Source organism: Triturus cristatus, chromosome 6 (assembly GCF_964204655.1).
Source record: "Triturus cristatus chromosome 6, aTriCri1.1, whole genome shotgun sequence".
Lineage (NCBI taxonomy): Eukaryota > Metazoa > Chordata > Amphibia > Caudata > Salamandridae > Triturus > Triturus cristatus.
Window position 1 is genome coordinate 1,121,167,607 of NC_140589.1, and position 22,311 is coordinate 1,121,189,917.

Below are 22,311 nucleotides of genomic sequence, written 5' to 3' on the forward strand. Positions count from 1 at the left end.
GAATCGCTGCGGGTTTGGAGGCTGCCCAGCTACTCTCGCTGGTCTGTAGTTTCTGGGAAATTTCTTGTGTCAGACCCTTCACATAATTCTGGACAAAGAGGTGATGTCCGGTTGCGGTGGTCATGTCTTGGCCACTGTAATCGGAAAACACAGTCTCGAATCGGGAGAAGTATTCAGACACATCCTCCTGGGGTTTCTGGCGGCAAGCCGTTACTATCGACCAGTCTACCTTTCTTTCTGGGATCAGAGTCTTCAGTTTTAGTACAATCTTGTCTGGGAGCTCTAATATGGCTTTTGGGGGTTTCTGTCCTGGTTCTCGCTGCTTATCTATGGTATCGAGTTGTACCCAGGTATATCCGAACGGCTCAGCGTGGTCAACTTTCCGGATTTGTTTCCACACATCAGCCGGCAGACATAGCCCAAAGAACAAGTCGATATCTGCTAAAGTCATAATCGTAGAACCTAAGGCTGTACCCAGTTCAGTGTAGAAGGCAGTCGGGTTCTTTCTTAAGTCGGGTAGAGTTTTTCTAAAGGTCAAAATGTCTTGCCGGTCCCACGGCTGGTAGACCCAGTTATATACAACCCTTCCCTTCGCATCTTGGTGGTTGATGTCGTCATGTGTTCCCAGACCTCGTGGGGGGACCCAGTAGGGGGCAGCTTCTTTAATGGGCATCATGGCATCAGCCCTTCCTTCCTGGGGCTTAGTCGCTATGGGGGTTTCTGCTTTGGTGGTCTGTCCATGTTCTTTAAGGTGTCGGTAGACCTCGAGTGTACGAGTGAAGAGGTTCGTAACGTCGCCCTCTCTTTCCTCTCCGATGTCTACCTTCCTATATAGGGCTGCTAAGCCTTCGGGACCTTTATCGTGGTATCTTTCCTCATACGCATTCAGGGCGTGATAACAGAGCCGTACGACGAAGTGTCGTCTGCGGCTGTCGGCATACGAGTTATACACGTCTGTTATATACTCCTCACTTTCTTTTCGCTCCACCAGTGTCCCTACTATCTTATCAATTCCTGCTCGTTCATCCTTTGTTAATCGATTCATTCTGGTGGACTCTTTCTTTCCCATCTCATGGTCATCTAGCGTTGCAACCGACATTGGGTTCAGTACAAGAGGCTCAGCCGGCGCGGAGGCCGTGAGGACCGAGGCCCCTGTACTGCTGTCGTTCGTGTTCGGGGGTTGTAGGTGTTGCACTACTGACTGGGAGGGTGCATATGGAGGGGGCATGTAAATGATCGGGGGACCTAACAGTAATTCATCATTCGTTCGCTGCTTGGAGGATAACTCGGGGTAGAGCAAAGAAGGGGTCCTAACAGCGTACTGGCCTGAGGTTTCGGGCTCCTGTCTTAGTTTAGTTTCCCTTCTCTCCTTTATGTCTTCTTCTAACTTTCTAGCGGCAAGGTGAGCTGCCTTTCGTAATTCCTTTTCTGCTTTTACTTCTTCCCTCTTTTTCCGTTGCGTTGCTTCTTTGCGCCACATGCCGATACTGTCAAGCATAGTAGGCGTCGTCTTATTGCTACGCAGAGCTATTTCTAGCGCTTCTATCTTATGGTCGTCGAAGGATCCCATCAGTGGCCACTGACTCTCGGGGTCCTTCTTTGTATATTTATGCCATAGCTTGGTATAAGCTACGGCGACTAGTCCATATTTAGTGAACATGTCCTTATTAGGGGTGCCCTCCAGTGGAGCCGGATGGTTCACCTCTAATAAGCGGTCCGGGCAGAACCAACTACCAATCAGTGGGGAGAACATAGGCATGACGGGTTTCAACGGGGACAAAAGTCAGCACTACCTATCTTTTCACTGCTTGCAAAGACTAGACAGAATATCTCTATTCCTCGTTATTTGTAAGCAGAGAATACCTCCAAAGAACCAATATCGAACAACTAGTGTTCGGACAATCAATCAATCAATCAATGGGAGATAAAGATAGGCATGACGGGTTTCAACGGGGACAAAAGTCAGCATTACCTACCCTTCACTATTTGCAAAGACTAGACAGAATATTCCTATTCTACGTTATTTGCAAACAGAGAATATCTCAAAAGCACTATTCTCCAAAACAATCAATGTTCGGACAATCAATCAATGGGGAGATAAAGATAGGCACGACGGGTTTCAACGGGGACAAAAGTCTGCGTTACCTACCCTTCACTATCTGCAAAGGGAGAGAGAGAGAGAGTATTTCTACTCCTCCCCGTTTGTAGACAGCGAATATCTCAAAGAGAACAATCAATGAGCACAATCAATGAGCAATACTAGTATTTCCAAAGCTTTAAACAATCAATCAATTATTTCGCATTTTGTCGTGTATCACGACCTTACCCGGACCGCGTGGACAGTTTCTCGTCTTCCGCCTCCAGCGCCCGATCGTCCTCTACTCTCCGTATTTGCCGCGGCACTCCTGATGGTTCCCAGTCAGGACCGTAGATCACTCGAGAGAGGTCTGCTCGGAACCAGTGAAGTTCGGATGATCGGCTGCCAGACGAGGGTCTATTGGGCAGGAGCTCTCCCGATCGTTGCAGTCGTTCACTCTGTCGTCGGGACCTCTCCCACTGGATCCACGTGTCGCTGATGGGCCCCACGTTTGGGACGCCAATTGTTAAATGGTAGCGGCAGTTTCAGTCGATAACCTTTCAAGTATTTGCCCGGCGGTAATCGCCTCTCATACCACTCGATAATTTACCAATGAAAGAGGCAGGCGCCGGAGACTGGAAGGCAGGAAACAAAGTTTTATTCCGTCGGAGCAGAACACATCAGATCAGACAGCAAGGTATCGTCACGAGGTGCTCTAACCGCATCTCTGAGACCTGGTCTCTTATACACAGGTTTATTGCTTTATTACACATAGTACATTCTTGAGATTCCCTTGATGTATGGGGGAATATCCCCTGAAGCCCCGGCTCAGATCCGATCCCACACATAGTTACAGCAGAGGTTCCCACCCTACCCGCAGTGGGAGATGGCTATCGCGCAGCAGGGAATTCCGCTAATTCCCGGGGGTGTGTGCAACCGGCCGGGTCTCAGGGGGTAGGGGCTTTGATCTACTGTAATCCCTTTGATGCGGGGTGTTTCCCTTACAGTAGGAGCAATAAACTGCATCCGCAGGGCTAGGTGATGGCCTGGGACCAGTTCGGACAATGGGGCGCAGAGGAAGGGGGTTATCAAAGGAGAGGCATGACCATGTATGGGATGTCGGTCGGATGTGGTTCCGTAGCAGGGTCGCGCAGAAGGAGAGGGTTTATGGCCTGTATGAGAGAGCGGGGGTGGCCGGCGCGCGGGGGATGCTCGCAGCGCCAGGGGAAAGCGCTGGCGATCGAGAGTGAGCGGGGAGAGAGTGGGGTGCCTAAAATGGCGGCCGTGCATTCGCGGTGCGTGGTGCTGGGGAGAGGCAAGATGGCGCAGATAATGTTCAGTTTGCACGCTAAATTTCCACAGTAGGCGGGCAGGAAACAGGAGAGCATAGGGAAGCTTGAGGTCCCTCAGGCGGGCCTTCGCTGCCATGAATGACTGTCGCTGCTGTTGCACAAGACGCGCGTAGTCAGGGAAAATGAGGATGCGCGAATTATCGTAGAGTAGGGGCTCTTTGACCCGGGCCTGCTTCAATATAGTGTCCCGATCATGATAGTTCAAGAGTTTTGCAATCACGGGCCGCGGGCGAGCTCCCACCAGAGGCTTCTGTGTGAGTGCCCTGTGGGCCCGCTCGACAACGAAGCAGCGGGATAGGGCCTCCAGGGGAATCCAACTCTCCAGCCACTGCGTGATGAAGTGTTCCATATTGCCCCCCTCGCAGCCCTCCGGAAACCCCACGTATCGGAGGTTATTGCGTCAGGCCCGCACCTCGGCATCCTCCGCTCGTAAGGTGAGCCCTTTCTGCACTTTTTCCATGACTTTGATCTTTAGTGCAGCGACATCATCTTCCACTCCGGAGATACGAGTCTCGGCATCAGTGATGCATGATACTGCGTTGCGCAAGTCTTGCCTCAAAAGCATGACATCCGAGCCAACCGCCCCTATTTTCGCATCCAGCATGTCTCTGGATTGAGTAATGGGCCATGAGTGCCGCATTGTTGGGTACCGTCCCCGCCTGTCCTCCTGTCGGCCCGGCTGCCGCCCCCGCTCCAGTATATTTGTCTATGGGGCCCTGCTTTGTCGAGCCACCCCCTCCCTTGTCGCGCGTCATGGCCACCTTCGTCACTCCTCACACGAGCCAAGGGAGATTAGAGGAGGGAACAGGAACAATCACCACTCCACTGCGGGCCCCGGTGGCCCAACTGACCGCCGACCGGGATCCGGCGGTGCGCCGCCCCACAACCTAGGCCAACAGGCCAACATGTGATCAGGGAGTCTGTGCCGCTGCAGGCCCAACCAGTGTCCCCGGCAACTCCTGTGCAGCCCGACCGACTGCCGAAACTGCTGCGCCCGGGGAGCACCAGCTGATCCCCCCCCCCCCCCGTATACCCGCAATACCTCCACTCTCTCAGCGGCACACCCCCCCTGCGTGCCCCGAGTGGCGCTGGTCACACAGTCCCTAATAGCACCCCCGCGGCCCGATGGGCGTGCTCCTCGTAGCTGGAAGGGGGGGGGAGGGGTGGATCCGGTCACGCTGATGCCCCATATGGGCCTATAGATCCTCAGCAAGCCTTCGCCGCCGTCCTCTGCGAGGCGACCACACTGCCGAGCGCCCGCTGCTAGGTAGGCCCAGAGAGGGGGTGAGGGGCCAAGGAGGCGAGCTCCACTCCGCCGGGTCACAGGACACACATACCCCCGGACCTCAAGCGCCACTGCTGCCGTCTTCTAGGATGTCACACGGGGCGCGAGCACTCCAGGGTGCCTGCGGGACACCAGATACTGCTGCGACTCCCGCCCCCGAGTGCCGCTCCTCACCTCCCTGCCACGGCTTGATCCAGCCGCCGAGCCGCACGGTCCGACCCCGCCTCGGGCAACGCCACGGAGCAGTAGCCAGCTCACCGCCAGCTCCTTCAGCCCAGCTATCGGTCTCCAGAGCGTTTCACACCGCTCTGTGAACCGATGCCGACACTGCCGCTCTCTCCTCCACAGCGGGCGGCTGTCGATCGTCAGTGCAGCCGCCCAGCCAGCTAGGTCTCGACGTCAGGCGGCCCCGTCCCGGTCCACTTGAAGATATGCCCCTGCTAATCTCGGGGGCGGCCAGAACTGCCTAGTTCAACACCGCTCAGGCCACGGGACTATGGAAACGTCGTTGGCAAGCAATTAGTCGTCGGAGGACCAGGATAAATTACGGATTTATGGCGGGCTGGACGGAGCTCGCTCAGCACACGTCCGCCATGTTGGCTTGCCAAGCCACGCCCCTCTAAAAGTAATTTTAAGCCAAGATTTGTCCTGTTTCCTAGTAGAATGATAATGATTTTTGTATGGTTACTTTGTGATGAAATATCTTTTAATGAATTTAATATTGTTCTGATGTATGATTTCTTTTATGGCGGTGTTACTGCAGAATAACGATTGCTTATTTATTTATTATTCATTGCTAGATAGTGGTTTCCTCAAAGGTGTGTCTCCTAGAGTTACACCAGGTTTGGGGCATATCTACAAACATGGGGTGGACGTGCGCCAGGTAATGAAGTCCAGAGATTGGTAAAGTTTTCAATAAAGTCTTTATTTTCAATATTTATATTCCTTATGATAAACACGTAGTGAACTCAGCCAACGCATTTCGTTCTCTCAAAGAGAACTTCGTCAGGGCTCAGGAGGGCGAAGGCCCTCAAATAATGATAAATCTGAGTGGATGCACAGAACGCCAAAGTCGAAGTACGACGTGTAGAATAGAATAAAACAGGGCCTTGTCTGGCCTATGGTCTGAATATAGCAATTGATCCTTAACCCCTTCGACGCTCATGACGGAACGGTTCCGTCATGAGCGTCGGTTGAGCTGTGCTCATGACGGAACCGTTCCGTCATGACCACGCCCGCGCAAGCAGCGCTCAGCACAGCAGGGGAATCCGCCCCGCATGGAAGGGGTTAAGAGAGGAGAGACACAGATTCGCGCTCCAGGGCTTCGCAGCCAGGTGCAAAACGGCAATAATAAGAGCCAATGTTGGCCTCTCAATATGTGGCTCAGATTTTTTTTTGTTAAATGGGATTTTGCATTTCATTTTACAAGTTGACATAATATCATTATATTAACATGCATCTGTAGACAGTTGAGAAATAACTGTAGAGAACAGAATTCACAACCTTATTCCATATCCAACACATCAGACAAGGTACAGTAAAATGTTCTGGGAGATACCCTCTTGCCTAAATTTTGGTTCTGTACTAGTATTCTTGCTAGAACCTGGCTGGGTGAGTTTCTCAAGGTCGTGGATTTGTTGTTTTATCCCCACATTTACCTTTTTGTATTATCTCATATAATATTTAGTGAATGCGTTCCCATTTAAAAGTCATCAGTTTTGGAACAGCCGATGTAGATGTAAAACTACTAACCTTGGGGGTGAACTGGGGAAGCTGTTGGGGAGCTGCCGGAATGTATACTTGTGAAAAAAACAGTTGTGTGGTTGGTTGTGTTTCCATTACACGGTGCGACGTTGTGTGTGTGGGGGAGGGGCCGTAACTGACTGGCCTGACATAGTGGGTGGGATCACCTGGTGTGGCCCTGTCACATCTCCGGCCTTAGGCATCTGGGTTTGGCCTTGTACTGTCTTCTGCTGGTCCCATGGGGGAATAGGGCTGAAGTCTGAGATTGAGAGGCTACCAGTGATTCCGCTTGCGTTGTTTAGTGCGTGAATTGGTACAATAATTGTGCCCACTCCAGAGATATGGTATGTTTACGTATTCCCTTTACTTCCTCATCCCTCAGTACCTCTTCTCTGCCGCACCCCACTATTTCATGGCACCTATCCAGGCTGCTTCGGGGGGTCCCGTTGGGGCCCGCCAATGCATGGCTATACCCCTTTTTGCTAAGAGAATGGCTAGGGAGGCAAAGCGGTACTGGATCTTTTCGGTTTTCCACCTGCAGAAGATTCTGAGGGCACAGGCTTCCCATGAGGACACTGTCATACTGCTGGTCGTCACTCGGAGTGTCCGGTGTGTTCTGTCGCAGTACTGTTGGATAGTGGGGCAGTCCCAAAACATGTGTTTGAAGTCTGCCTCAGGAGTCTGGCAGCGGGTGCAGGCGAAGTTTGTGTCAGGATAAAAACTGTGGAGGCGGTGTGGGGTTAGGTATGCTCCGTGGAGGATATTAAATTGAATGTTCCTGAAATGCGCGTTCCTAGAGACCTTTTTGGGATATTCTAGGGCCGCCTCCCACTCTTTATCATTAAATAAATACCTGTCCTACTTAATTTTCCCATGTCTGCCGTAATGAGTGTAGAGGTTTGAGGATCAGTTCCCGGACAGCTTTGTATAGCCAGGTAACGAAATGTCTACCCACTCCCATATGCAGAATTGTGTGTAGCACCGGGTGCGTCGGAGGTTCCCCCTCATTTATATTCCAGGAGGGTCGACTGCTGTCTAATAGTTGCCTATGTAGTAGGAACTGGCCCAGCGGAAGGTCATAGTGGTCAGCTATCTAGGCATACGTCCTTAGCTGTCCATCTTCGAGCAGGGTTTCTATCTCCGTGACTGAGTGTTCGGTCCATACCTGAAGGGCTCGGGTGGTATAGTATTTATCCTTTTGGGGAAACCCTACTAGTGGGAGCAGAGATGAGTATAGAGGTTTCTCTCTGGACATGCGATGAATTTTCAGCATGCACGTGCGGGCTATGGATACTTGTAGGGGGTAGGTGCGCAGTGGCTTGGAACCTGCCATTAGTATTCCCTGGATTGCAATATGTGGCTCTGATAACAGGAAAGTCAGGTCAAACGAAGTAAGAATAAACGGTGTGGTTACAGCTGCAGGCAATTACAGTGGAGGCAAGAGTGGGATAATTCCCAGGGCCTAGTGTGGCCTCACGAAATAGTACGACAACGTCCAAGGGTCATATCTGCGTACATGTTGGAGCAGTAGCGTCCTCTTAATTTTGTTGCCCAGATTATTGACATTCTAGGTCCAAATATGTAACTCGTTGTTTGGGTGCCCCATTTGGCTACTAGCATCTCAATACCGTGGCTTTGCCCCCCTGTCCCCAACTCGCTGTGCTCAATCCCACCCAGTGCAGCCCGAAAGTGTCTGAGGTACAGTAACATTCTCACGGTCTACTATTCCTCTCTGCTGATGCAGTCCATGGTAGATGTATTTATTTATTTATATCACTTATAGAGCGCATTATCACTTTACAGGTATTCTGGTGCTGAGGCTTTTACATAGACAAGAAGCTAACTGCTATCAAGCAAACTGAAACCATGAACACAGAGTTACACCGGAAATAGCCAAGTTTGTAATGCTTTTCTGAAGTGCATTAAGTCAGTTGCAGATCTTGGGGTGGATGGACGACCATTCCAAAGCTGAGCCACTCTAACCATGAAGGCTCGACTGCCCTATCTGCTTTTTTGCGACATTTTGCAACGTAGCCGAGATTTGCAGTTTCTAAATGAAGGCATCTCCCAGGGACATATCTTTTTAATCTTCTTTGTAGGGGCAGAGGACACTGGCCCTGAAGTTCTTTGAAAACTATTCACAAGGATTTAAATCCTATCCTCTGATGTATCGCGAACCAATGGAGTTCCTTCATAGAGCTGGAGTAAGAGGATCTCCTTGGTCTGTTTAGTGCCAGTGTTGCAGCTGATGATTGGACTCAGTATAGTCTCTTTATTTGATATTCCAAGTAACGAAGTTTTAAAATAGTCTAGCCTACTTTGTCTCACGCTTCGCACAATCAACATTTTTGCATGAGAGGGCAGCAACTGTAAAAGATTCCTCAAGCCCCGGAGAAGAGCAAAGCAAGTGCCTGCCACTTTATTTATATTGCTCTCCTTGGATAACTTGTTGTTAAAGGTGACCCCCAAATTGCTCACTGTCTCTGGTTGTTTTAGCGCATTCTCCTGTGCCAGTGGCCAGAAATTTTATGGGAGATTCATGGGGATTTTTAGTAGCTAGACAACACAAAAACTAAGTTTTGTCCCAGTTGAATTTTAGGGAGTTTCTGTTTATCCAGTGGGTAATGTTGCTTGCACAGTTATTAAAGGAGACCAGAATGTTTACCTTGTTGCTTTCAATGGACAAAATCAGAAAGCATCTGGGTTCTTCCCTGCAAATATTATCAAAAAAGGGTTTGTGGGGCTGAAATCACCATTTTCCCAGCTTTTAGGGGATACCAGACTTTTGTCAGAAACCCAACATTTTTTACACAGTTTTGGCATTTTTCTGGGACATATCCTATTTTTGCTATTTTTTGTGCTTTCGACCTCCTTCCAGTTAATGGTAGAAATGGATACAAAAGCAATAATGGATCCTGTAAAGCTATACATTTTAGAGAAGTAGACAAAATTCTGAATTCAGCAAGGGGTCATTTGTGTAGATCCATCAAGGTTTCTTTATAGAAACTAACAGTTAAATATAGGATAAATTGAAAATTAGTTGAAAAAAACAGCCTTTTCTGTCAACGTTTTCCCCTGTAACTTCTTCTAATTATGACAGCTCTTTGAAAGCAATATACCGTTACATCCGCTGGACATTACTGGTTGTGGGGATATATAGGACTTGTAGGTTCACCAGGAACCCGACGAAACCAGAGCCAAAAACTGAGCAGCAACTTGCAATGGTTTTTTATTGTGTACCGGGTATTTAGTAATTATTCTGTAAAAATATGTACATGGAAAAATCGGTATGAAAGACACCTATGTATTTCTGAAATGGGAACAAAATATAGAGTTTAGAAACAGTAGATATTTGCACATTTCCGAAATTGGGGATACTCATACTACATGAAAATTATCAGTCATTTTTTTAAATGACTTTTTTACACAATGTCTTTCATTTGGAAGGCAGAAATGCATCGAAAGTCAATAGGTAATAACAGTTCCTTTACAAATCTGAATTACCCTAAGTCTCCCGATAAAAATGGTACCTCACTTGTATGGGCAGGCATAGTGCCCACGACAGGAAATGGCTCAAAACCCAACGTGAACACACCACATTTTCACAATGCAAAATTACCCTTTTTTTTTAGCAAAGTGCCTAGCTGTAGTTTTTTAACCCTAGCTCTGCCGGCACCTAGGGAAACCTAGCAATCCTATACATTTTTGAAAACTAGACACCCAGGGGAATCCAGGATGGGGTGACTTGACTGCCTCTCACCAGGTTCTGTTACCCAGAATCCCTTGCAAACCTAAACTTTTGTAAAACAAAACACATTTTCCTCACATTTCTGTGGTGTAAAGTTCTGGAATTTGTGTGGATCCACAAATTTCCACCCACCCCGCGTTCCCCAAAGTCTTCCGAGAAATATGGTACCTCACTTGTGTGGGTCTGCCTAGTGTCCGCGACAGGAAACGGTGCAAAACGCAACGTGGACACACCTCAATTTCGCAGTGAAAAATGACCCTTTTTTGGCAAAGTGCCTAGCTGTAGTTTTTGAACCATAGCTCTGCCGGCACCTAGGGAAACCTAGCAAACCTATACATTTTTTAAAACTAGACACCCAGGGGAATCCAGGATGGGGTGACTTGACTGCCTCCCACCAGGTTCTGTTACCCAGAATCCCTTGCAAACCTAAACAATTGCCAAAAAACACACATTTTCCCCACATTTCTGTGGTGGAAAGTTCTGAAATCTGCGTGGATCCACAAATTTCCACCCACCCCGCGTTCCCCAAAGTCTTCCGAGAAAAATGGTACCTCACTTGTGTGGGTCGGCCTAGTGCCCGCGACAGGAGAGCGGCGCAAAACACATCGTGGACACACCTCAATTTCGCAGCGAAAAATGAATTTTTTTTAACAAAGTTCCTAGCTGTAGTTTTTTAACCCTAGCTCTTCCGGCACCGAGGGAAACCTACCAAACCCACACATTTCTGAAAACTAGACACCCGGGGGATTCCAGGGAGGTATGGCTTGCGTGGATCCCCCAAAGTTTCCTTACCCAGAATGCCCTGCAAACCTCAAATTTAGCTGAAAAAAATCACCTTTTTCACACAGTTTTGTGTGGGAAAGTTGTGGCATCACCGGGCTGACACAAATTTCCTACCACCCAGCGTTCCCCCGGGTCTCCCAATAAAAACGGTGCCTTACTCATGTAGGAGGCCCAAGTACCCGCGCCAGGCAAGGGCCCACAACATAATGAGGCGACATGAAAATTGCATATCTCAAAACGACCTGGTTTTGCAACGGGGGTCACTTGGTTTTTTGGCCGGGTGCTCGGCGGCCACCTAGGGAAACCTACCAAACCCACACATTTCTGAAAATGAGACACCCGGGGGATTCCAGGGAGGTATGACTTCCGTGGATCCCCCAACGTTTCCTTACCCAGAATGCCATGCAAACCTCAAATTTAGCTGAAAAAATCACCTTTTTCACACATTTTTGTATGGGAAAGTTATGGCATCACCGGGCTGCCGCAAATTTCCTACCACCCAGCGTTCCCCCGGGTCTCCCGATAAAATCGGTGCCTCACTCGTGTGGGAGGCCCAAGTACCCGCGACAGGCAAGGGTCCAAAACGTAGTGCGCCTCAACAGGCAAAGGTCCTAAATGTAGTGCGCCTCAATATGTTGTGGGCCCTTGCCTGTCGCCACCACCCTAAATAAAATCTACCACCCTAAATAAAATAGCGCGAAAAAAATCCCTGGCGTCAAGTGGGCTTTCAGCCCCTCCCCGAAGGGGCAGATTAGGGGCCAATGCCCCATCTGCCCCCCGGGGGGGCAGAAAGGCTGTAATGGTGGCGGGTGGGTGGGGGCATTGGCGTGCCCGTTTCGGGCAGCCTCCACCCTAAAAAAAACCTTCTATAAACAAATCCCTGGTGTTTAGTGGGCTTTTTGCCCCCCCATCCCCGAAGGGGCAGATTAGGGGCCAATGCCCCATCTGAAAGACTGTAATGATTGCGGGGGGTGCATGGGCATGCCCGTTTTGGGCAGCCCCCCACCCTTATGTTTACTTTCTAAAAAAAATCCGTGGTGTCTAGTGGGCTTTCCGCCCCCCCCCCCGAAGGGAAAGATTAGGGGCCAATGCCCCATCTGCCCCCCAGGGGGGGCAGAAAGACTGTAATAATTGGGGGGGTGGGGGCATGGGCATGCCCGTTTTGGGCAGCCCTCACCCCTATTTTTACTTTTTAGAAAAATCCCCTGGTGTCTAGTGGGCTTTTTGCCCCCCCCCCCTTCCCCCCGTGGGGGGGGGCAGATTGGGGGCAAAAAGACTAAATGATGCCAAAATAAACTGGGGGAAGCAAAGGCCCTTGCCCAAGGGGCTGCTCCCCCCTCCCTTGTGTCTAGTGGGTGGATCCCTGCTTGGGGATCGCCCTCCTGTGGCGACCCCCACTGGGGAGGGGTACCATTGGAAAGGGGAGATTCTCCCCTTTCCAACGATACCTCTCCCGTCTTTCTACGTGCTCAGGGGGCTGAGATGGCCCCCTGAGCACGTAGAAAGTGAAACTGAAATGAGCCTCTTGGTTCATTTCAGTTTCGGTTTCACTGTAATGACGTCGGCGCGACGTGCGCGCCGATCGTCATTACAGGGAAAGCAGGGGGGGGGGCTCGGGAGCTGGGGAAGCTCTTCCCCAGCTCCCGAGGCTATTTTGCTTTAAAGGTAATCCCTCTGGTGCCCGCACCAGAGGGATTTCGCAGGGGATGCCTCATAACGAGCTGGACTCGTCATGGGCACACGAGAACTGTGTGCCATGACGAGTCCAGCTCATCATGGGCATTCAAGGTGTTAATGAGTGTTATAAGAGGCCTCATACAAATGTTATAAAAGATAGGGCTTAGTGCTTATCCCTGTGGGACTCCGTGTTTGATGGTTTTAAAGTCAGAGCGGAATGGAGGTAGCGACACCGCTTTACAGCGATCTGATTGGTAGGTGCTCATCCAGTTCAGTACTGTCGCTGACCCAAATCTTAGCTAATCTTGCCAGTAGTATCTTGTGGTTCATAGCTTCAAAAGCAGCTGATAGATTGAATAATATCAAAACTGCTGATTGGCCACTGTCTACTCTCATCTGGACCTCATCCATCGCCAGGAGCAGGGACGACTTGGCACCATGCCCTGGTCTGAATCCGAACTGCTCCTCCATGAGATTTTAATCTTCCAGATGAAGGGACAGTTTTTTGCACACAAAACGTTCTAAGATTTTTACAGGAAAGGGCAAAAGTGATATTGCCATATTTACGGAGGACCATAGGTTCCGCCTATGGTTTTTTAGGGGGGGTGTTGCGGTATGGCCTTTTTCCAAACCCATGGGACAGTACCAGATACCAGGTATTGACATGGGTTCAGAGGAATCTAGCTTTCAAAGGTGACTGGCAATAGTGTCCTGGAGGCCAAGTTCTGTCAGTTGTTGGGATGTTCCGATGTCCTCAATGATCCTTTTGATATTATAATCCAAAAATCCGGTGAGAATATCACATAGTGTCTGTGAGGGTTCAATTACTTGCCTCATAAACAAATTAATTAGTTTGCGCATGATATCAAATACCTTTTTTGCCTTCCAGGCCTACTTCTTATATTAATTTAGGGCGCTCTTAAACATTTTTTGTCTTCCACTGTATAGGATCTGCACCACTTTCTTTCTATTTTCTTGCAGGCTTGTTTAGATTTTTTTAATAGTGCATTATACCATGGGGCTGAGTGTCTGCTTAGATTTTTTTAGTTTTTTTCAAAGGTATTGCTCAGTTTCAACAATTATTCCACTACAGCTTCATAATTATCTTCTACTGTTCTCCTGTGATCATACATTTGGCTCGATCCTTGTGTTGGCCGATTCAGTTTATACCAGGCTCTTCCTTTGGCCAATTCCATATTCAGGATATTTAATCTCTTTATATTAATATGTAAGGGCACTAATATGTGATCGGTCATGCACATGAATATGGTGTCATCCATTACAGTTAGTTCCTCTGGTGAAAAAATGAGATCCAAAGGCGTGACCATCTTAAATTGCCGCATTCCCTGGATCTTAGAGGAGCTTTGTTATCCTTGAATGGGAGTGATAGGTCCCCCTTTGCCCAGATATTAAAATCTCCCGGGACAAAGACCTTTGAGTGGGTAAGGGCCAAATTTGAGATGAGCTGTATACAAGATTGCCAATAGGGGGTTACAAGTCCTGGAGATTGATAGCATAGGACTCCTAAGAGAACACAGCCTTTCCCAGATTTTAATGCAAAACCAATCAGTTTGGGGCTCATCAGTTCACCCAAGAGCAAGAGTAGTAAAGTTCAATTAAAAAAAATATATAATGCCCAGTCCTCCTCCTCCTTTCCTATTTTCTTGTAGTCTGTCGGTATTTTAAAACTCTATTCCTGTGCTAGTGCAAAACAACGCTGTTTCCCGTGTCTGTGCAATATTGCTTAGCAGCAGTGACTTGTCAGAGATCACTTTCCTATGTCCCCTTTTGATGGGTGGACATGGCCTTTTCTGCAGGGTCATCTCCAAACCTTTTACCTTCACTCCTCCTATTTTTGCTGAATTTGTTTTTGTTGGCCATAACACTCTTCACACCTGCTGACCAGCTCTAAAGTGCTTGTGCGCTGTCCTTAAACATGGTAAAATTGGCTTATTCCCAACTGGCATATTTATTTTACTTGACGGGCCCTATACTTGACGGGCCCTAGTGAAGTGGCAATACCTGTGCCCAGAGCCTGTAAATTAAATGCTACTAGTGGGCCTGCAGCACTGATCGTGTCACCCACTTTATTAGCCATTTCAAACAAGTCTCTGGCCTGCCTTTGCAGCCTTAGTAAAATGTTTTAAAATGCCATTTCGACCTGGCATACTAAATAAACTTTTTTGCCAGGCCAAAACCTTCCTTTTTAGTACATATAAGTCACCCCTAGTGTAGGCCCTGCGCAGCCCAGAGGGCTGGGTGCAATGTATTTTAAAAGTTGGACATGTACATTTAAGTTTTCAATGCCCTGAAAGTAAAAAACCCTTGATGTATTTTTCAATACTGCAAGGCCTGTCGCTCCCATAGGATAACATTGAAGTTACCTTTTTAAGTTTTTAATAAACTGTAACTTCCAAGTGGGAACAGGTACACAGTATATGTTTGGTATCTGTGGAATTGCAATGACACTTTTTCGCATTTGGTAAAGTTTGATTCTAAATTACACTTGTCAGTTTTAGCATGTTTTCATTTTCCTACCTTAGACATTTAGTGCCTGCAACCTGTCTTTGGCTGGGTGTAGCTGACAGTTGGGCTTTGTGTATTCCTCCTAGACAGCCACGCTCAATAGAGAGCTTAGGTGTTCCTGGATGGGCCATGACTGGCAGGATGGGAGGGCGAAGCTAGGCACAGCCTTAGTTACACTTAAATTGACTGCGGCCTGGCTCCACACAAAGGGCTGCATACCCCCTGAAGGTCTTGAGCCAGGGCAGGAACCCTGTGCAATTCAAATGGAGGGGAATCTTTAGAAGCTTCTCATACTTCAAAGGAGTCCCCTGGTATAAATATTGGGATTCAGTCAACAACTTTTAAGTACACTTCTTGACCTTTGGCGACTCTATCAGGAAGAGAGACTGCTGGATATCTGCCATGCTTGATTGGACCTGCCCTTGAACCCAGGACTCCAAGGGTTAGGCTGCTGGCCTCCTGTTAAGAGCCATGTGGACGTAACAGGCTGCCAACCACCTGAACCCGACCCTGATCCAGCTGGTATAAGCCCCTGACCCCCAAGGGGTGCCCCTCGGATACCGGACCCTTGATGTGGCCTAAGTGGAGTTGAATTGAAGTTTTCTGGCTCTGCACGACTGCAAACGGGCCAGTTGGTGCCAAAACCTTGTTGCTCGCTCTTCTGCGAACGCAAAGTTCCATCAACCTGACTCTTTGCACTACAGCATCGACCACTCGTTAGCAGCACGACCGTGAAGCTCCAGACTGACCGTTCGTGACAACCGGATCTTCATACTAAATCGACGACCGTCCGCGGCGCCAGGCCTGTTCTTCACACTACATCGACCGTCCGCAATGCTTCCCTGCTACTCGTGGCCCCGTTTACCATGATCGTAACTCTTTGCACTGGCATGAGAAGGTAACTTTTCAGTGGGACTAACCTGGTCCCTATATCCAACCCACACTCCATCGCGGTCAGCCTGAACTTGTGACTTTCTTCCGGTCTTGTACGACCAGATATCCACAAGTAGATCTTTGTGCATGTTGAAATGTAACGAGTGGACAAGAGAGACACTTGTATAAAGGAGAAATTACGAATATTCTGCTACAATTGCTTGTCCCAAAAGTTGACAACATAGAACGAACATAACTCAATTAAACAAATAGTTCGTAATGCAATAGTAACCTTAAAAATGAGAAACGATGTGCATACTAATGAAATATTAGAGAAAACTTTGTTATATTCAGTAGATATGGTTTTAAAGAATACAAATCATACCTGTGTATAACAACATTAATCTTGCAAAGAACGTTTAAATAATAAATCCGAGATTAATGTCTACAAAGTCCACTCGAAATGATAACAGTCCACCACAGAAGATGAATCGATATGATGGTGAATGTCTAATAATTGTACTTGGAAGAAGTACGACTTGGTGTTGACATTTCTGTCTCTATTACACATATTCTGAGTTTTGGGGATATATAGTGAAGGACCTGTATGAACTATGACTTTCAATATCTTACAGGGTATGTCAGTAAACATTCAAATGGAGATTGGTAGAATAACCCTGTTCGTGCAGTGTCGCGTGTAGTTTGAGTCCTCCTAGGCCTCATTCTTTGGCAATTTTGGTGCTTATTTTCAGTATTTCTTCAAATGTGCCTATCTGTGTTTCTTCTGATAAGAGTTTTGTCGTTTTGGCCTTGATTTATTTATTAAACTTTGCACATTGCCTCTAGGTTAAACCTGACATCTCGGTGCCAAGCTACCAGATGGTTGAGCACAAGTTAATTTGTGTTTGCTTGTGCCTCACCCTGACAAGAATTGTGCTTGCTGTCTGTGTAGGATTTCACCCTCCCGCCCCCAACCAGTAATCCAATTTCTCACAACCTCAGTGTAACACTTACACTTAGTTCCCTGTAATCTTTCCATAAAGGTTTAGATCTCCAAGCCCATCTACCTTCAGAGACTGTCTTCTTAGAAGAGGCAGTACTTTCCACACTAGCCTTCCATAAGTAATTGTAAACATTTTGCAGATGGGCATAGTTATAGCTGGAATTTGAGGTGCAGTGTGTGGGGCTATGTTCCAAATTCACAAGCTGGATTGGCTTTTCATAAATGCCATGGCCTAGGGTTTCAAGGCTTAAGCTTTATATCTCGGTAGCCGCACATCACCCCGTCCTCAGTGTTCCTCCTAACCTAGCCCCCTCCACAATTGTCTTTTTATCAATTCCGCGGTCTGGGCATGTGCCTTTGTGTTGAAGATGGTCAGCAGTAATTATCAAGATTACCCCTTGCAGGTTATGTAAAGAGTGGGGAGTCCTCATTAAAGCTAATTGTTCGTATTGCACTATCGAGAACATGCAGCCAAACATTCTGTAATGCTGACAAAAACTGCTTCCCCATCACACAAACCCCTTCAAAATATGATCATAGCCAGATATTGTTAAAAGTTCTTGGTAATGGGAATTGTGGGTAACATTTCAGAATAAAATTGTTCCTTTGTTTTATCCTCTCGTCTGGTGGCTACTTTGAGTACTTTCTTAATTTGTCATGTATATGTTATCTTGACCAATTTTGTTGAAGGTTGTTTGATGATCATTCAGTACATTGTACACGTAATATTACTATGAAAACTCTTGAATAGATGGCAGTCCCTGCAATATCCCATGAATGGTTCCAAGCTCTTCTTACGGGTTGACACCAACAGGTTCCAATAGGTGCTGTAAAGTTATGTATAAAAAAGTGGGAATCCAAGTTCATAGAACACAAGCAGCTCAATTTTCATTTGTTTACAGGCGAAAATAAAATACCTGCTGATCGAGGTGAACTACAGAATCAGTCTAGTGTTGCACTGTGCCTTAAGCACATTTTTTCTCAATGTGGAAATGCTCCTTATGCCTAAAAGGGTTGAGCACTAGGGTTCTCATGGTCAGAACTTGCTCGAATGTCACTTCCATTCATTTGCCACTTTCATTGGGTAACCATACTCCACAATTTATCAGATGGTGAACATCCTGACAGCTCTTTCTGACACCAATCCATCCTGTTTTTTCACAAGTTAACGTAGTGGTGAAAGGAACCTATTGCCGTCTGACCAATGGCTGAACCGTCCTCTTGCCGCTCCATTCAGAGAACTGAGTTGAGCTGATAAAAGCTCTGCTTCTCCTTCTGTTGAACAACTGCAGCTCCATCTCTGAAAGTCTCGTCAAATGACAGATGCAGAAATTTGAGGTGGTTTAGAACAAACCCGCTTTATGAAAACAGACCTGACCAAAAAATCCTCCACTAGGTTTCTACGGTGAAGAATTGGCTTTAAAGATCTGGCTCACCATTCCGGAATCTTTTTTTAGTTATAGTAACATTATTTTGTTAAATGTACTTGTACTGTTCTTTAAAAACATATCTGCAGTGTCATGCCATGGTGTTGGAACTCGCTGTAATATAATATGCAAAGATTTCTGCAAACGATGCTGATGAGAATGTTTATTTTGACCTTTTTTGCTACTTGTGCTGTTTACATTACAGTATACACTGGCTAAATGCTGTAGTTTATGTCTGCAGTGACGTAACCTAACCGTTTATTTAAATAATGCACACTGTGCACATATTTAATATACTTCTTTTATTTGCAACATAGGTTCAGTCTGGTGGGGATGACCGAGTCCTAGTGATGGGGGCAACTAACCGTCCTCATGAACTTGATGATGCTGTTCTCAGGTACTTTATTTGTGTGTGATGTTGTTGTTGAATGTTTCTTTTCTTTTTGTAACTTCCTGATCTGATATGGGCAATGCTTAGTGTGACAGTAGCATTAAATATTGGTAAAACAGTGATCTAAAGGTCCAGATCTTTTAACAGATCTCACTTTTGAAAAGACTCCACTTTGAGTCTGTGATGAGCTTAAGTAAATACACTAAAATTCAAGTGAGCGAGAAAGACTAGGTCCAAGGGTCTCTCTTGTAATGGGAAAAACTAGAACATGTTGCGAGGAACCCACATCTACTTAGTGAAGCTGATGCTTGACACACCTTGTTGTTCACACCTAATGTTTTGTATGTGCAAAGCGGAGAAAACAAACTGGTAACCCATGAGGCCCTCTTTCACTTACTAGAGGAGCCAATTTTGGTGCACATTATCAGTCCCGGACAGACACACATGTTTCCATAGACCCACCCCATTGTCACACACAGAAACTAGGCCTCGAGTTTTTATGCTAAGTGTCTTTAATATAGGCTAACCAAGTACGGAGCGCAAAATGGTAGCAGAGATCTTAGTTAGATTGGCAGTAGTAAACATAATTGAAGTATACGAATGAATAAACCAACCGTTTCTTCAGTATTCATGGTTGTTCCTGTCTGTTGTGAAACAAGAAGTACCACCTTTGTTGTGTCCAATTTCAAAGATTTGGTATTATCGCTTCAGTGGGTTGCTTATGGGTTGTATATATATCTGTGTATTGTATTTGACTTTGCTGATTCTGCAACCTTCCATAGGAAACCCAGTATTCCTTTAGTCTTTTTTGGAAGGATTTAAAAATGCTCCCTACTAATAGACCCCATTCGCTGCCTTTTGAATCAATGCATAGTGGTTATATCCGGTTTCTGTTTTGTTAAGTAGATTTTATGTGCCATTCTTATTGCACATAGACTCAAAATTGTTAGGCATTGTTTGTGGATGAACCTTCCATAATGTTACATAATGATCAGGTAGTGCCCTCAAATTCCGGGAAGTAATTTGGATCTTCACATTAATTGCTCTTCTTTCCACCCTCAGATACCAGGAGAGATATTTTTAGTTTAATATCCTTCTGCAACAGCCACAAGGTACTGTATAGCCTGATCCAAACACATGCACTTTACATATAGTTATTAGTAACCTTCTCCCCAATTGTCTATGGAAAGCTGCATCAAATTTGTAAGTGGATTGCAGCGTGTTGGTAACACCCATATCTTTGGAAACCACCATTTTCAGGAAAATATAAATGTGCATTGTATGCAAGGGAAAGGTCAAAGGTCAAATGGTGCACTCTATAGAAATATCCCTTTGGCTCAAATATAGAATGTGGCAGCATGGCTGTTAACTTGTACCTTGACTTGACAAATTGCCTAGATTTAAAACCTCACCACTCTGTCAGCCTAGCTGTCAACATGGAGCAGACAAACTTGAAGATTTATTTTGAGACTGCTACATTTACTGCTATACTACGTTCTGTCTATCGTACTGTGTAAGGCAAAGCACCTATAATCAAGTTGGTGTTTGTGCATCACTAGAGAGAGTGCAGTCCCTACACCTAAGTTATAATCATTGAGATAGTTGTTGCAGGCTCAACCCCCATGTGTGATTTGTGATGCAAGTTCGGGTAGGTCATGCAAATAGCTGAAACCTGTGCAAATTTGGCCCCTCTTCATTGCTTCAAGCTTTCTTTGTAATACTAAAGTCTGGTGTTTCTATTTTATGCACCTATTGAGGTCCAGTAGACATTCATGATTCCACTGTTTACTTGTATGCTAACTCGCTATCATTCGCTCTGATGTATAAAATCAGATGTACTCGCCAGATGACCCAGTGAGTGCCAGTAGCTGCATATACATAGGAAAGGGAATTGGGTCAGGGAGGGTTTCTGTTCTCTGAACCTATCTTGGACAAGCTTGCAAGCATGATCTGGACATCTGCTCTTTGTCTCAAAGGGAAGCTTTATCCAGGCAACACAAGTAAAAAAAGAAAAAAAAAAAAAAACAAGCGAAACACTCTTCAACTTCATCAATACACTTGGTGTGGTACGGCATATCAGACAACCAACCCACTCCAAAGGCCACATCCTCCACCTTGTCTTATCAACATCACCAACACTCCAATGAAAACCACCCATACCCCTGGACTGGGACGACCACTTTAACATTCCTGTTTCCTGTTCGGCATCCTACCAACTAATTGGGGTCAACACAAAGGAGGTACAAACCTTCAGATACTTCAAAGGCTTCTCCAAAGACAACCTAATGCTTGAACTCATCTCTCACCCCATCAACTCCATGCCAGAGGCCAACACCCTTCTAAACCACTTCATCATTTGTGTGGAAAACTGTTTGAACATCCATTCCCCCAATTACAATATACAAGTGAAAGCCAAAGGCTTTAGCACCTTGGTAAGCTAAAGACTCTGCTGACAATAAAAAATCAATGTGTTGCCAGGAAAAGAAATGGAAAAAAAACAGAACTCAGAGGACCTCTTGATACTGTAGTCCCTCAGCAGCAAGCAGACGTCTCACTGTATCAGCCAAAGCAAAGAACTATACCAACACCATCATTGTAGCCACTAACAGAAGCAGAAGGCTGTTCAAGACAAGCAAGCACTACATCAAGCCCCCCACTGAGCACACCTGTTCCTCAAGCCACAGAAATGTGCAGTGCCATTAACCTCTCCTTCACTGAAAAAATATAGATGATCTGACAGCACATCGACGCCAAAGGTGCTTTGATTATTACAGCCACCGCTTCCTGCCGAATCCTGCAATAGTCGGCCTTCAAAGTTCATCTCTTCCAGATCTGCCAACATACTCAATTTTCCTAAAATCACTCCTTTTGAAGATGATGTTAACATCTTCCTTCATCAAAGCTCTGTCTGAGGATGTTCCAGGAGCTCTCAAGACAGGAAGAATCCTTCTTCTCCCAAAGAAACCTACACTAGACCCTGATGACCTCGCCAACTACCGGCCATTCACTCACCTTCCATTCATTGGCAGTATCATTGAAAAGGCAGTTTATGTTCAACTCCAAGATCACATCAATGCTAGCCACCTCCTGCATGACTACCAGTCTCACTTCAGATCCCGCTGCAGCATGGAGACAGCTACCTTACACATCATAGGCAAACTCTGCCTCCTGATATTGCTGGGCCTCTCACTTTCATCACTGTCCATCCTTGCACCCTGAAGTCTCAATTGAGCTTCATCCGCAGTACCCTTCACTGGTCTTCCTCCTACCTTTCCAACCACCACCAGTTTGTTCACATGGGCACCTCCGGGTCACAAAAGATCCCTGTGGAATCAACTTTTACATGGAGCTGATTGTTACTCTACTCACAGATAACAGCATGAAGATTCACCAAAATAACAAGGATACACAACTCTTAGTTCAAAG

The 22,311-nt window shown here is 46.6% G+C and overlaps 1 protein-coding gene across 8 annotated transcripts in view; it reads left to right on the forward strand.

Annotated features, from left to right (window-relative positions):
* SPAST (spastin) overlaps positions 1–22,311 on the forward strand; it is a 675,354-nt gene that overhangs the window by 483,854 nt on the left and 169,189 nt on the right. For all 8 annotated transcript variants that reach the window (XM_085611993.1, XM_085611996.1, XM_085611991.1 and 5 more), the window contains one exon: positions 18,812–18,891. In XM_085611993.1, coding sequence (XP_085468119.1) covers positions 18,812–18,891 — 80 coding nt within the window. The remainder of the gene's footprint in view (positions 1–18,811; positions 18,892–22,311) is intronic.